The 16552-nt window shown below is 39.6% G+C and overlaps 3 protein-coding genes across 4 annotated transcripts in view; 2 read left to right on the top strand and 1 right to left on the bottom strand.

Moving 5' to 3' along the window:
• The window catches only part of epdr1 (ependymin related 1), a 4345-nt gene extending 3103 nt beyond the window's left edge, over positions 1 to 1242 (top strand). The window contains exon 3 of the mRNA XM_005753826.2: positions 492 to 1242. Coding sequence (XP_005753883.1) covers positions 492 to 685 — 194 coding nt within the window. The 3' untranslated portion in view covers positions 686 to 1242. The remainder of the gene's footprint in view (positions 1 to 491) is intronic.
• Positions 1243 to 1710: 468 nt separating this feature from the next.
• Positions 1711 to 5781, top strand: LOC102198974 (gastrula zinc finger protein XlCGF57.1-like). 2 transcript variants are annotated; one of them, XM_013916116.1, is made up of 3 exons: positions 1711 to 1876; positions 3074 to 3323; positions 3584 to 5781. In XM_013916116.1, the coding sequence occupies exons 2-3, from the start codon at positions 3089 to 3091 to the stop codon at positions 5197 to 5199; spliced, it is 1851 nt and encodes a 616-aa protein (XP_013771570.1). In that variant the 5' UTR covers positions 1711 to 1876; positions 3074 to 3088; the 3' UTR covers positions 5200 to 5781. The 2 variants fall into 2 exon arrangements, with proteins under 2 accessions (XP_013771570.1, XP_005753884.1); XM_005753827.1 differs by having other exon boundaries at positions 1850 to 1862.
• A 3294-nt stretch (positions 5782 to 9075) lies between these two features.
• The window catches only part of LOC102199730 (zinc finger protein OZF-like), an 8879-nt gene continuing 1402 nt past the window's right edge, over positions 9076 to 16552 (bottom strand). Inside the window, exons 2-3 of the mRNA XM_005753830.1 lie at positions 15535 to 15772; positions 9076 to 10615 (exon numbers count right to left, since the gene is read on the bottom strand). Coding sequence (XP_005753887.1) covers positions 9609 to 10615; positions 15535 to 15757 — 1230 coding nt within the window. The 5' untranslated portion in view covers positions 15758 to 15772 and the 3' untranslated portion in view covers positions 9076 to 9608. The remainder of the gene's footprint in view (positions 10616 to 15534; positions 15773 to 16552) is intronic.

Genomic DNA, 16552 nt, shown 5'->3' with positions numbered 1-16552 from the left:
CAAAGCTTTTCTGTGGATGTTGGCTGCTTTTTGTTCCATTCTCTGTCACATTGCTTTAATAATATTAAGGTTCAGGCTCTGTGGAGGCCAGTCCATGACTGAAAGTGTTTTTTTTTCTATCCAAATATGCTTTTATTGGCAGTGTGTTTCATCACTGTCATGCTGAAAATAAAGCCGTTCCCAGTCAGATTCTTCCTACATCCAAAATCTGACTGCACTTTTCTTGGTACAGTTTTAGATTAGGCACTGGAGCCATGGTGGAGATGAGGTAAGAGTGGTTGATCCAAAATTTGGGAAGATTGTTTTTATTGGTTTGAGAGGGGTTACTACAAGACATTCTCCAATGATTTGCCAATACAGCCACAACTCCCACTACCCACTGTGAGAAAACTTTTGGTTTTTGTGTGCTGCTTCTGAAAAGGCACCGAGGCAGAGCTGGCACCTCATCTGAAATCTGCTATTTCAGTAACTTGTCCTCGTCTCTCCACCAGATGAGACCTGGGTGGGCGTTTACACCACGAAGGACTGCTACCCAGTGCAGGAGACCTACACGAGGAACAGCAGTGTCACCACCTCCACCCGCTTCTTCAGCCTGGAGCTGGGAATCAGCGACCCCAACGTTTTCACCCCACCGAGCACATGCCAGTCAGCCCGGCCTGAGAGGATGGTCGACCTCGAGTGCTGAGACCTCATCAGATCTCACCTTTGACCTTAAAAGCTAAACTGCAGTTTAAGTCTGAAACCGCTTCCCTGTTTAGTCATTCACTATTGAAGTATACTGACATTTTGTTTGAGGTAAAATTACAACTTTACTTTAGTCTGAAACCAGTGCCACAGTTTCAAAATTCTCTACTACAAGAGTAGCACTTACAGTAACTCATTCTGCATATGCCCTGTCAGTTAAATACTACTAATATATAACTACTACAGTTCAGCGCTTCCCAAACTATGGAATCAGGACCCTCCAAAAGGTCAGAAGATGAGATCTGAATGGTTTTAAGATGATTCATGGGAAAGACAAATCGTTACTATTTTGTAACCTGCTTTTATTTTGTGACTTGTATCTTTAAATTTCACTACGACATTTGGGATACTTGTATGAAGCATGATGTGTAAAGACTCAAAGCTAAAACTGTCAGATATCACTGGAATAAAACGATTATTTTCCTCTGAAATGTTTGTGAAGTTGAAGTATAAAGTAGTATGAATTAAAATACTCCGTACAATTACCATAAAACTGGATACAACACTTTATGAATGCAGTAGCTTTCTATAACTGTCAGACACTTTAAGTAAACATTATTTTTTTGTGTGTCCTCACTTAGAGCCTGATGGTACCTTTGGCTATAAAATCCATCACATGACATCATTCAATTACGTTCAGTTAACTCTGTGCTCGAAAGGGACTTTAAGAGTTTTGATGTCATTATTACAATTATGGGTAAACCATCATTTCCAGACTGCCAGCTTTGAGTTAATTTCCGTATGATTCTTCTTTTGCCATTTAAATGTATCTCCCACAGCTAAACACAGTAAGAAATGTAAGCAGGTGTACGTAGATTGTTTCCCTTATTTTATAGACATTTTATTACCACAAAACCATTTGAATTTTAACATCAAAGAAAGCTGATGTCTAGTCATGGGGGAGGGGGGGGGGTGTGGGCTTTTGATGCCTCTAATCTGCCCAAAATCCAAGGGCGAAGGGCGGAAGTGACGCAACTGTCAGTGCTCAGGCGTCATTTCCGTATTTCAGAGAGTTTGTCAACATTAGAGACTACCGGTGGTTAAAAATCGATCGTGCGGTATGAGGGGGAGATCAACCATCAGAGCAGACTGCAGGATATGGAGACAGCTGAGATAGAGTGACGCATAACAGGTGTGTAAAACTGTGACGGTGTCAATGAGCTAACATAGCGCGCACGAGCTCAGTTTGAATGCTAACGGACTGAAATCAATGAGCCGGTGTGAGCTAGGTTTTTATAGAAATAACACAAGTCCTCCTCTTGTTTTTAAATGTAGGATTTTAGCATATAGCATCCGATAAGATACAGGAGAGAGTGACTTTACTATAAGCTGGTTTTTATACATTAAAATCAAAGAGTCGGTGACAGGAAGCTTCTGTTATCAGCAGTGTGCTACCATCGGCTCTTTGTCCCTCAGCCCGCGGCTGCGGGGGCAGGTGTTCCGAAAGTGAATTTTTAAACGAGTTTTTTTTGTTGCAACATTATGTTTGGCCTGTATAAACTAATAATAAGGGGCCAAAATAGCCTCCCTCTGTCTGAACCTGCAGGCTCTCCCACACAGTGAGCAGCAAGCACAAGCTTGTGATCATAATAACTGTATACATTCAGACAGAGCTGTGATGGAGTCTTCTTTCAGACGCTGAGCGTATACAGGACAGTAGCAGACATTAGAAGACTCAGCTCCTGCAAAGCTGGAAAGAAAATAAAGTCCACGTGTGCTGATTGTAAAGAGCTGTTTTTGAGACATCCAGCACTGACTGACGCAGACCAAACCAGAACCAAAGGAAGCAGCGACATTATTCTGATAAAAATCTGTAGGTTGGTCTGTTACAATAGATTATTTCCATAAGATCCACCACATCTGCCCTGCAGCTTCATTTAATACACTGATCATTGCAGAGTGCTCTGAACTCACCAATGCACATGTTCATGCACTGACAAAGATCACCTGTCAGTTAGCGCCTCATGTTATATCCTGAAATAAAAACATTCTGTTAGGACAAAATAGACTGTTTCCAGCATTAAATCATGTAAATGGACTGCTCATTATACAGCACTAACATTCACAATAAACTAGGGTTTAGTATCTTGGCGTGCAGACTGGCGCAGTAAGTCATGCCACAATATTACATCTTGTTGAGCAGACTGGTGCCCATGTTAAACTGTGACAAACAGCGGCAATTAACATGAATGTGTTTTCTAAGTCACTAACGTGTTAAACAGCAGATAGAGTGAACGTGTCACATCCAGGTATGGCAGCCTTTGCTCACAACTGTATTTTCCTGTCATCATATTGGTAACATTTTTCTTATGTCCCACTGTTCCTCAAGACCTCCCACAACAAAATGAATTGTGAGAAAGAGGAGGGTCTGGATGACCAGGAGAGGAACAACAGCCTGGACCAAAAGGACCCAGATCCTCCTCCGATTAAAGAGGAAAAGAAGGAACTCTGCATCAGTCGAGAGGGAGAGCAGCTTGTAGTGAAGCAGGAAGCTGAAGACATCATCGTCTGGACTGGGGAAGAACAGCTCAGACTCCTGGATAACATGTGGAAACCAGAAATAAACTTACGCAGCACAGGTTTGTAAAACCAGTCAGCTAATGAGAGATATATTTCTACAGTTTGATAATCACAAACATCGAAATATTGAGATAATTTTTGCAAATTAGAATCCAAGAACTATGCAGTCACTTGCACCAGTGTCCAAAATGATCTGCCACAACTGAAGAATAAATTTCATTGGTAAATGTGAGTGACATGCTCACAAAGTAAAGACCTGCTAATAGTTAGGATTATATTTTCTCAATTGTGTGTTTTCCTGTTATGTTTCTCCTTTCAGATTTCCCACAACAGCATGACTGTAAAGAGGAGGTTCTCACAGACAAGCAGGACTTTAATCAAGAGATGAACTCAAGTATAAACAATGATGACCCTTCACAGATGAAAGAGGAACAGAAGGAACTCTGCACCAGTCAAAAGGGAGAGCATCTTGTACTGAAGCAGGAAGAAAGCAAGCATGTGGAATCAACTAGAAATGCAGAGCTGAAGAAAAGACCTCAGATAAACAGAAATAAGCGCCTGTCGCGTAAATCTGAAACATGTGAAAACTCTGTAAAATGTGACATTTGTGGAAAAACCTTTTACTATAAATCCTCTTTGACAAGACATCTAAGAGTTCATAAAGGTGAGAGGCCACATTCTTGCAGCACCTGTGGGAGAGGATTTAGTCAGATGATAAACTTGAAAAGTCACATGAGAGTCCACACAGGTGAGAAGCCATATTGTTGTAGCACCTGTGGGAAAACATTTAGTTTCTCATCACCCTTCAGAAGCCACCTTAGAATTCACACAGGTGAAAAGCCACATTTGTGTAGCACCTGTGGAAAAAAATTCTACAAGAAATCAGACTTGGAAAGTCATATAAAAGTTCACTCGGATGAAAAGCCCCATTCTTGTAGCATGTGTGGTAAAAGATTCAAGCATATGATAAACTTGAAAGTTCACATGAGAATTCACACAGGTGAGAAGCCTTATTCTTGTAGGATCTGTGGGAGCAGTTTCAGAAAGAAATCATCACTGGAATGTCACGTAAGGAGTCACACAGGCGAGAAACCATTTGCTTGCAGCATCTGTGGGAAAGGATTCACCCAGACACCAAATTTAAAAATTCACATGAGAATCCATACAGGTGAGAAACCATATTTATGTAGCACATGTGGGAAAAGCTTTATTAGCTCATCAGAGTGCAAAAAACACATGAGAATCCACACGGGTGAAAAACCATATTCTTGTAACACATGTGCGAAAAAATTCACTTATAAATCCGGACTAGAAACTCACATGAAAATTCACACAGGTGAGAAGCCTCATTCTTGTAGCACCTGTGGGAAAAGCTACGCTACAATGGTATACTTGAAAATTCACATGAGAATACACACAGGTGAGAGGCCATATTGTTGTACTACATGTGGAAGAAGATTTAGTAATTTAACAGGATTCAAAAATCACATGAAAATTCACTCAGGTGAGAAGCGACATGCTTGTAGCACCTGCGGGAAAGGTTTCATTCAGCTGCAAAACCTGAAAAGGCATATGAGAACTCACACAGGTGAGAGGCCATTTTCTTGTAGCACCTGTGGGAAAGGATTTTGTGGCCTGTCCGGTTTAAAAAGACATATGACAGTACACACAGGTGAGAGGCCGTTTTCTTGTAGCACCTGTGGGAAATCATTTAGAGAATTATCAACATTGAAAACTCACATGCGAATTCACACAGGTGAGAAGCCATATTCGTGTGGCACCTGCGGGAAAAGTTTCATTCAGTTGGCACAGTTGCAAAATCACCTGCGAATTCACACAGGCGAGAAGCCATATTTGTGTAGTACCTGTGGGAAAAGATTCCGTAATGTTACGAACATGAAATCTCACATGACAATTCACATGACGACTGGTTAAAAGTTTCCTGTTTAAGAAATGTTTCAGTGTAACATGTGTGTTAATAGTAGAGCGAGCAATGACAGTGCAAATCACACCTGTGGGATAAAATATGATTATCCCACAGGTATTATTCAGCTCAATACGGCATATATTTATTTTACACAATAACTAACTGTAACAATTGTTTATTCTATTAATTGTCTTATTCATATGATGCAGGGGAAACTCTGGTTTTATATTTGTCTGAATTCATATTTTTATTGTTTTAGGCTGTAGAGGTGACAAGCGCAAGTTGTAGATAAACTTGTTCCACTAAACAGCTTTGTTATAGAGAAAGAAGCTTATATAAGTTGTTTTTTTTTGTCACTTGTTGCTTATTATGGCAAATATTTAATTTCTCTGTTGTTCAGAGGTTTCACTGCACAATATTAAAAGCAGGGAAGTGTCACACAGAAGACACAAATATATCATTATGAACTTGATGTTCATTTTCATGAAAATTAAACTTCAGAAGATGCTGAAGGGTTTTGAGTTTTATAAGGTTTAAATAAAGATGTGTTTTAAACTCATGAGTTGTAAAGTGAAGTCCCTACAGTAATAGAGAGAAAACGCCAACAGTCACATGTCCTTCTATAAACAACAACTTGGTGTAAGTGGGAAGGAAAAACTCTTTAACTTAAAAAATTGTGGCACTACATGCAGTGGTGCCAACATTAGCCATGTTAAAATGTTACCGTTAACAGGTGGTCAGGCTGTCCGCAGGCAAAGACGCAGAGATTTGGCTCTCCATTTCACAGCAGAGTCCTTTCACATTCTTCACATATCCGTGTTGGGCAGAGTGTAGAAACTGCTGCTGAATGGCATTTGTCAAATTAGGGTTTTTTTTTGAGAGTTTAATTCTTTTTTTGTGAAATCCATTTTTGATTTGACGTATTTATCAATGGATTAATAAATCATTTCGAAATATTGATTTATAAATAGTCTTTATTTAAAATGTAATTATTAAATAATAAGTTACTTTTGCAATGTTTAAATAAATAAAATAATTTAAAAAATACATTTGTAACTGAATTTGCAAATGCATTTTGTTGCACTAACAATTCAAAATTGCAGCATAAAATTTTTTTGGGGTGTGTGTGGCTCTTGTGGTCCTCCATAATCATGTTGCTCAACTGGGCAAACAAAATTACTTGATCAGAGATTCATCCAGGAATCATCCTGATCACAATCAACCAATAAAACGAGTAATGCGACTCCACTAAGTTGGTTGAGTGTGTGTCTTTATTCTGGTCCTTGATTTTGTAAACTTTGTTTCTTTTTGTCAAAATGTTGGCCTTAGTTCCATGTTTTTCCGTTAATCAACAAGGTTTAAAGTGGCTTTACGTTAACCAAACGGGAAAATATCCACTTTGGGGTTTTCCCATTAATCCAGACAAAGAGTTGTTTTTTTCTGGTCAGTGAACTTTAACCTTGTTTCTTTATGAATAAACTGTAACACCTGGAACTTGTCTGAGTTAACATGAGCTGCAAGTTATGTTTTCTTTTACACTTGGGTTTGTTTAATATATTGTTTTTTTTCCCCGTTGTGTTGTAATTGATCATTTGTGCTTGATGAGTTGCGCAAATGTAGGCTTCATTGATCTTTCAGAGTACAGCTTGGGAGTATGTCTTCAAATCAAAATCATGATCAATGAACATTTTACCATGATTATGATTAACCTTTCATGCATGAATTATGACAACCTCAATCTGGATTTTCACTCATCTTTAGACATGAAAAAAAGATTTTTGAACTTCATTTTTAAGTTTAAGTATACCATTAACACTGACACAAATCCAAGAAAAGAGCCTTTGAATAGCTGTCCACTGTAGTGACCACTATGCGTGAAAGCGTTAATAAATATGCTAGTAAAGCTTAGATTTTCTTTCCATATTTTGATGATAGTATTACTCTTGGTCACTGAAACAATTTTTCTCCCAGTTTCCCGTTTTCTTCTATTTGTTTGAGTCTTGAAAGGGTTTGAACTGCAGGAGGGGAGGGTTTCTGTGCACACGCACACACACACACAGCGCCTGAGATTACAATAAAGAACATCCCCTATTAGTGACGAAAAAGAGCCAACAGGAGAAAAAAAACTTGATAGTGACTTTCTGTCAGGGCAAGCAAATCAGGCAGTACATGCCCAGTGAAATCTATGAACACATATGATCTAAAATCTGAGTGGCCACAATCTCTCTTCTTGCATCTCAAACAGCATTCTGTCATAAAGCGTCTTGCCTATTTGCAAACTTTAAATTACTGCCATCTTGTGACAGTGATCAGTTTTTTAGTTGGTCAAGTTGATCTTCGTTCAACAACTTTACTTTGACATTAAATATGGCACACAGGGGTGGTTCAATTTTTTTTTTTTTAAAAGATCACACATTAAACCATATTATTCGACACAAGTTTTAATTAGATTGTGTTGACATCTTACAATAAATGACCCACATCACAAAGAAACAGTGCGAGAGATTAAATATACAGGACAGGATAAAAATCAAGTTTAGTCTTCATTAAAATAAATATCACCACAAAATAACTAATGTTCATAAAAAAAATATGTTATGTGTTTCTTGATCTTTGTCAGTTTTTAATCTTATGTAGTGTAACCTGTTTAGTGGCTAATAAAAATATCAAACTAAAACATATTTAAAACTAGGATGAAATTAGTAGAATAATATTTTCTTTTTTTCCATCTCGGTGATGAAATAACCTTCAGAGCATATTCAAGCTGGAACTTTGTCTCCATGGCAGACTTCAAAGCACTTATAAAAGCTTCTGAAGCTGAAGAGTAAACCTACTATTCATAAACTAAAAAATAAATGTTACTTGTTGACTTCTGGGTAAGTCTGTGTCAAATCAACAAAGACTTCTGCTAGCCCATCTCAGATTTGCATAAAATTTTTACAGTAGAAATTTTAAACATTTATACTGATTGCCGTGAAATTTTAGTTTCATATATTGAACAGTTTTTTTTTGTTTTTTTTTTAAATGGTCCAATGACCCACTTTCAGCCCTTTTCCCCCTACTCTACCTACCTACCATTTTGAGTCCTACTGCTAACACAACTCTGAACATTTTTATTCAAATTAGAAAAGGTTCAACAGAAACTTTTTGTTTTTATAGAAATTTAATTTGATGCTTTTTAAGAAATTAAATCCTGTCCAGTCTAGCAGCTTTTAAAATACGAATTATGGTGTAAAAATCACTTTTGTGCCAAACATATGTAGCTTTTCCAAGATACATTCCATGAAGTCTCTATAGGCTCCTCTTGTTTATGTTTCTTTTATTGGCTTATTTCATCATTTTATTTGTGTTATTTCAGTTATTAGATTATATGTAACATAGTATATTATAATATGACAATGTCTAAGCTGACAGGCAGAAGAGGAAAAAAATACTGCTTTTGGACAACTCTGATAATTCTTGTTAAAACATGAAAAGAGGGAAAATATGCCCACACTTTGAAACATAACATTGTTATGTAAATTGGAGAAGGCTCAACAGAAACTTTCTGTTTTGATAAAAATCTGATTTAATGATTTGATTAACCTCCTAAGACCCAAACTCTTCCATGGCATGCATTTTTAATTTCTCTTTGATATCGGGGCATATTGGGACCTGATGAATGTAAAAACAAAGAATTACCAGATTTTTTTTTTTTTTACCTGATTTTTGTTTCTAAGAAAAATGAGAGCACATATGAGGATATTTGTTTAAAATTTCGATAGAACAGTAGCAGTATAATGTCCTCGTTAGTGGATATCAGGCCATTGTTGAGCAAAATTTAGTATTTTGGTCTAAATAACCCAAAATGTGATGTCCACATATGTGGACGGCAGGTCCTAGGAGGTTAAACATGCAAATATCTAATGAAATTATTTTCTGAGTTGTAGTTACACAACCATCTAGAAACTTGTTCTATTCAGATTAAACTCTTTACGGATATTTTTGTTTTCGTTAAAACATTTATCGTATTTGCTCAAATGCTTGAAAGCTGAATGAAAATAGAATATTATCACTTTACGACTTAGTTAGAAACCATTTAAGTTTTGAAAGTAACTTAAAACATATAACTTTTTGTTTTGTTTTTGTTTAATATATGAAGCTAAAATTTCACAGGACTGGTTATACAGGTTTAAAATTTCTACCGTGAAATGTTAATACATATTGAAGATAGTTCAGTAGGAAATGTTCTAAAAACTGGCTTATTTGAGACCCTTTATAAAACTGGGCTTCCAATTACATCAGAACAAAAACACAGCCAACTTGAGTGACTATTATTAAAAGCTATTCCATACTGACCAGAATATAAGGTCATCTTTTTTTCCCCTCAGGTGTAGCTGTGATTTTCCTCACTATGCATTCTAACAGTCACACACTCCTACTCTGCCACATTTTGTAAGGTAGTATGAATTCTCATGTGACTTTTTAAATGAGTCAACTGACTGAAATTTTTCCCACAGGTGCTACAAGTATATGGCTTCTCACCTGTGTGAATTCTTGAGTGAGTTGTCAGGTTTTTAATATGACTAAATCTTTTCCCACAGGTGCTACAAGAATATGGTTTCGCACCTGTGTGGATTCTTAGATGAGTTTGCAACGTCGAATTCTGACGAAAGGTTTTCCCACAGATGTTACAAGAATGTGGTTTCTCTCCCGTGTGAATTCTTATGTGCGTTTTCAAGTTTATCAAATTAGTGAATCTTTTATCACACATATCACAAGAATACGGCTTTTCGCCTGTGTGAACTCTCATGTGAATTTTCAAGTGTATCATTTGGCTAAAACTTTTCCCACAGGTGCTACAAGAATATGGTCTTTCACCGGTATGAATTCTCATGTGCGATTTGAATGCTGACATGTCATTAAACTTATTTCCACAGATGCTACAAGGATGAGGCTTCTCACCTGTGTGAATTCTCATGTGCTTTCTTAAGTGTATCATCTGACTAAATCTCTTCCCACATGTGACACAAAAATATGGCTTCTCACCTGTGTGAGCTCTCAGATGTCTATTAAGTTTGGACTGATACTGAAAAAATTTTCCACAAGTGTCACATTTTAATAATTTTTTACTTGATGCTAAGTCCACATGCTCGCTTTCTTCTTGTTCTAGGCTCTCTGGGTCAGGAGAGTTGTGAAAAAGGAACTGGTCACTGTTTGGTTCTGATTTACACTCCTCGTAAGTAGAAGCAGCCATAAAGGTCTCAGTCTCCTCCTTCAATACAAGCGGTTCTTCCTCATGACTGATGCAGATTTCCTCCTGTTCTTCTTTAATCTGCAGAGGTTCTGGATCCTCCTGGTCCAGATTGGAGTTCCTCTCTTGGTTACAGACCTGCTGATCTGTGACAACTTCTTCCTCCTTACCAATATCCTGCTGGTGGAGGTCTGTACAAAGACATTAAACATAAAAAAGTTTAGTGTATAAAACACAGGAGAAAATAGAAATTGTTCAATTAACTGCTTCCCACTGGTTATTAATGCTGATGGTTGCTGCTGCAGAAAGAAAACTGACAGTGAGCTCAGCTGCAGGTAATTTTAATTTTCCTTCAGTTCCACACTGTGCTGAATTGGAAGCTAGTGCGATTCTTTGAGGACTAGAGTGACGTGTTCGCTAAGGTGTGCGTTTGTGAGTAGTTTTGGTGTTGTGTTTTGAATTCATCGTAGATGGGACACTGCTGCATAACTTAAGCATGTATACAATGAGTAGCAATAATTTAGGGAAATGATGGTTTGGTACGGTGTTCAGTTATATTACTGAGAAGCACTGGACTTTCCTTTCCAATGAATTTCTAGTTTTTGCAAGGCAAGATTGGACTTGCAGGGAATCTAGATTTTTGTGTTTTCCTGCAATAAAGAAGACAAAACTGGCAATCAATCTCTTAAGACACCTGTGTTTAATTATGGATTTCATGGACAAGTGGCAGCAGATATAAACTAAACTAGAATAAGGACTGAACACTATTTGACCCCACAAACAGTGACCTAAAAACGCTTTTTACCTACTGTGGTAACCATCTTTGAAAAATAAGCCACTCTCTCTTTCTCAGGTTATTCAGTGTAAGAAAGAGATCCCTCATATGAAACCTTTTAACTTTAGTGTTTAGGTCTTGTTTTTTCACCCCCATCAGTGTTTTTAGCTCATCTACTTTTTTTGGCTCAAGGGTTTGGCCCTATTTGGTTTAAATCTAAAGCCCCTTGTCCACTAGTACCTACTCAGATCAACTCGGCACGGTTCGCACAGTTTCCAGGATTTTCCATTAGGTCACAGTGCCTGGTACCAGGTACTGTTTTAGTACCTGCTCGCCCAGGGTTCCAAGTGATCCAAACAGGTACTAAAATGTGACGCTGTCACGCTGCATGTCACATTGGCTGGTCAGTAGCATCACTCGATGAGTCATGAGAGCATCTCGCTCACGAAAGTCAAAACCACCATTTCTGAAACTCGGCAACAAAGGAAATTACTACAAAAAACAACGCCATGTTCTCCCAAGTGTGACGAAAAGCTACAGACTGAGCAGCAGGGATATATTTGCTTCGACATCCACCTTTGTTGTATGTCGCATATTAATTATGTTGCAGGGTGCGTACACAGGTTCTTATGACAACAAGCACGCAAACAAGGTACTACTGGGTTGTAATGGAAAACCAGTCGATTTGAGTGCAGTCGACTGCAGTGTGCATTCACACTGAAGTCAATTTGACAACGACAATTGCATAATTTTGCCTCCTCTATTTGAGAAGATGGCGGGACCTGGAGAGAAGCACTGACACTGCCGACCTTCACCCAGTATGTGACGTGCCACATGAGAGACAATAAAACATTGGACCTACTGTATGCCAATGCAAAAGAGGCATAAAGTTGAGATGACCATGGGGAGGACATAGACAGCCTTGTGACCTGTTTTACTGGCTACAATAACTTCAGTGTGGATAATACCGTACCCACCAGGACTGTGCAGCGTTTCTCCAACAACAAACCCTGGATTACCCCAGAAATTAAAGCCATCCTCAAGCAGAGGAGGGGGGTCTTCAAAGCCAGAGACAAGGAGGAGCTGAAAAGGGTGCAGAGAGAGCTGAAAGGCCTGATCAGGAATGTAAAAGCCAGCTACAGGAAGAAGATGGAAGACCAGCTTCTGCAGAACAATGTTAGTGAAGTCTGGAGAGGCTTTATAACCATCTCAGGCCACAAGGATCAGAACTTTCTGCCTGTGGGGGATGCAAGGTGGGCATCTTTAACAGGTATGATTTATCCATGAGGCAGTCTTCAACATTGGCTGCAGACTCACCCACCCTCACTGCTGCTGTTCCACTTCTGACACATCACACCTCTTCTACTCACCCTGCTCACAACTCCCCACCCCCAACACAGCATCCAGCACACAACCGACACAAGGCTCCAGCCTATCTCTCTCGACCATCCAGGTTAGGAGGGAACTGAGGAAGACCAGAACCAAGAAGGCAGCGGGTCCAGGCGACATCAGCTCAAGGGTCGTCAGGTCCTGCACAGATAAACTCTGTGGGGTGATGGAGCACATCTTCAACCTGAGCCTGAGGAGAGTTCCACACCTCTGGAAACCTCTTGTGTTGCACCAGTGCAAAAGACCCCACGTCCCAAGGACCTCAACAGCTACAGGCCCACCTGATGAAGACCCTGGAGCGGCTGGTCCTGGCTCAGCTTCCGCACCTGGTGAGTTCATCACTGGACCCACTTCAGTTTGCCTACCAGCCTGGCATTGGAGCAGATGAAGCTGCCATTCACCACCTACATCGTTCACTCTCTCACCTGGAGACCGCTGGGAGCACTGTGAGAATAATGTTCTTTGATTTCTCCAGTGCCTTCAACAACATTCTTCCCACGGTCCTGAAGGACAAGCTGGAGAACTCGGGAGTGGACCATCACCTCACAACATGGATAATGGACTACCTCACCGACCGACCACAGTATTTGAGAACTCAGGGCTGTGTGGCAGTCATCTGCAGTACAGGGGCCCCACAGGGAACGGTTCTGGCTCCGTTGCGCTTCACCATCTACACTGCAGACTTCTCCCACAACTCCACCCAGTGCTTCCTGCAGAAGTTCTCTGATGACTCTGCAATAGTCGGCCTGATCACTGATGGGGACGACAAGGAGTACAGAGACTTTGTGGACTGGTGCCAGCTGAACTACCTCCAGATCAACACTAGTAAAACCAAGGAGCTGGTGGTAGACTTCCGCAGGCACAAACATCCTCCACTGCAACCACTAAACATCCAAGGTATGGACAATGAGGCTATGGATAGCTACATGCACCTTGGTGTTCATCTGAACAATAAACTGGACTAGACTCACAATTCAGATGGCCTCTACAGAAGAGGGCAGAGCAGGCTGTACCTGCTGCAAAGACTCAGGTCTTGTGGAGTGAAGGGCCCACTCCTGAAGACCTTCTATGAGTCTGTGGTGGCCTCAGCCATCTTTTACTGTGTGGTCTGCTGGGGACAGAAAGAGACTAAACAGGCTGATCTGGAGGGCCAGCTCTGTTTTAGGATGCCCTAAAAGTTGGCTAAGTTGTCATCCCTGGTGGACAACATCTCCCACTCCATGCAGGAGACTCTAACAACACTGAGCAGCTCCTTCAGTGGCAGGCTGCGGCCCCCACGATGTGGGATGGAGAGATTCCTCAGGTCTTTCCTTCCAACTGCTGTCAGACTCTACAACATGGTCTCTGCAGATGACTGCACACGTGCAGACAGACACACACACATCGGATACACAATTGTAACCGTCTCACTGATGTGCAATATTACAAAGTGCAATTTTTTTCCTACATCAACAGAGCTCTTTGTATCTTATAAGTATTTTATCTTATTTGTATAGTACTTTATTCTATTGTATATAGTATTTTATTCTTGTTGTATGGTATTCTATTCTATTTTATCTTACCCTATCCTATTGTGTTTTATTAACATTTACCACTCTTAAACTTGTACTTTCTACCGTGACCAAAAGATTTCCCACGTGTGAGATTAATAAAGGTTATCTCACCTTATCTTATCTTAGGTTGAACCTTTATCATGCAAAAAAGAAACCAGAAATGCTGTCGTCTTCTCTGAACCAAAGCTTGTTTAAAATGGAATTAGATCAAAAACTGTACTGAAACTACATGTGAAGTTTTTTTTGTTTTTTTTAAATACTTTACCACATTCTCTGGTCTAAAAATTAGAGACACCATCTGGCTTTTTAATCAGCATTCAGTTCAAAAACCTTCATCTTTGTTGGTACAGAGGTGCATTCGTATCCACTGACCTGGCAGCTTACAACATCTGGAAAAGCACCAACAATGCTGAAAGGTATATCCAGATGACGTAGTTTTAAGGAAGACCTTGCATATATCAGCAAGACAAAGCAAGACATACTGTATTTATTACAACAGCATTAGTTTGTAGTAGAAGAGTTACGATCCTGTGAAAAACCAAGTACACTCTTAGTGATTCAGTAGCTTGTAGAACCACATCCAGCAGTAATAACTTGAAGTCATCACTTTCTGTGTGACTTAATCAGTCTCTCACATCATTGTGGAGAAATTTTGGCCCACTCATCTTTACGAGTTCATTAAAGTTTATGGGGGATCGTTTATAAACATTTAGGGAACTCTTAGCATTTTATGTCCAAAGAGTGCCCTGAGTGCATGTGTAGTAAAATGGCTGAGTAATGAAGGCATCAGGACAATGGTCAACCCACGGGACAAAAGATCTTTTGTCGCAATAATTTCTCCACGTTTCTATTTCTTTCATGTCTGTGAAGGTTCTCAGTCATCCAGGTCATCGTAGTCTAAGGAGCTTGGAAAGAAAAGCGTCTGGACTTCTTTAAGTTGCTTGAAGACGTTTCACCTCTCATCCGAGAAGCTTCTTCAGTTCTAGGGTCAAATGGTGGAGAGTCCCAGATTTAAACCCAGTGGGAGTGACCCCCCACAGAGGGACAAAAGAACCCTCTGATGATCCTCTACCTAATGACATGAGCCAAGGTGTGAAAACGGGTGTGGGTCACAATGAGCTCACCCGAAACCCTGGCTGATTGTGACCCACACCCGTTTTCACACCTTGGCTCATCTTCTCGGATGAGAGGTGAAACATCTTCAAGCAACTTAAAGAAGTCCAGGCGCTTTTCTTTCCAACCTCCTTAGACTATTTCTTTCATATTATTCCCTCTCCACTCTCTCCTTGCGTCCTTTATACTATCCCTAAAAATTATAGTACCTTTTAGCTCAGTTTAAAATCCTAAAAGAGTTATATAATTATTATGGACTTTTATTTACAGTTTAACATACCTATTCTGTGTAGCTTTATTTCAGGTTTCCAAATGGTATCCAGCAGTCTGAGCCGCTCTTTTCCGGTCCAGACGATGATGCCTTCGGCCTCCTGACCGGTGCAGACTTCCTCCTGTTCCTCTTTAATCTGTGGAGGCTCTGGGTCATTTTGGTCCAGACTGGAATTCCTCTCCTGGTTACAGACCTGCTGATCATGCACACCCTCCTCTTCCTCACAATTCATGTTGATGTGGGAGGACTTTAGAAACAAAGGGATATAAGAAAAATGTTACTAATGTGATGACAGGAACACACAGATATAATCCAGAAGGACTGTACACTGCGAGCATGTCTCTCACTTTAATGTGCACAAATTTGACAAATGTGTCGGGAGTACCGTGTGAGACAGTCTCGAGTTCTGGTGTTCTTATTTGCAAAGTTCAGAATACAAAACATTCAGGTAATGGCTTAAAGTGTGAAGCAGCTATTTGATTAAAAGTTGTACCCTGCAGAATCACACATGTCTAAAGAGGAAACAGCTTTTCCTAAATCCATGATAAAAACACGCTGCAGATAAACAATCAGTTGCATTTAATTTTGCCCATGAGAACTTCTCTGCCTATGATGGGAGATCTACTCCAAGATCCACATTAAGAGCTACTTTCCTTTGTCCAGTGTCTGTCACTCATTTCAATCAGACATACTGTCAAGCACAGAAAACCAAAGGAGGCTCTGCTGCTGCCATGAGATTAGCTGCAGCGAGATTACTGCTGGATACCTTTAGTTTAAGGGTGCTCTATCTCAGCAAAACTTGGAAATATTTTGAGAAACATTTCAATTTCAATTATTTTACCTGATCATTTAAAAATTAATTTTCTTAAACCCAGAGTTGGCACAAATACAGGCTTTCTTTACTTATGCAGAAGTACCGATATACTCCAATAAAAGTTGAAGTACTGATTCAACTTCTTTACTCAAGTCAAAGTGAAAAAGTACAGGCTCTGAAATGCACTCAAAACAAGAAAGCAAAAACTAATTC

Source organism: Pundamilia nyererei, unplaced genomic scaffold, assembly GCF_000239375.1.
Source record: "Pundamilia nyererei isolate P.nyererei 1_Seehausen unplaced genomic scaffold, PunNye1.0 scaffold00469, whole genome shotgun sequence".
Taxonomy (NCBI): domain Eukaryota; kingdom Metazoa; phylum Chordata; class Actinopteri; order Cichliformes; family Cichlidae; genus Pundamilia; species Pundamilia nyererei.
The sequence above is the reverse complement of the archived record's forward strand: the minus strand, read 5'-3'. Positions and strand labels throughout refer to the sequence as shown.

Bases quoted from the DNA above. Each gene is read 5' to 3' on its own strand.
- LOC102198974 (XM_013916116.1), top strand. From the start codon at position 3,089: ATGAATTGTGAGAAAGAGGAGGGTCTGGATGACCAGGAGAGGAACAAC. The intron at 3,324-3,583 runs GTTTGTAAAACC...TTCTCCTTTCAG, and splicing joins AATAAACTTACGCAGCACAG to ATTTCCCACAACAGCATGAC.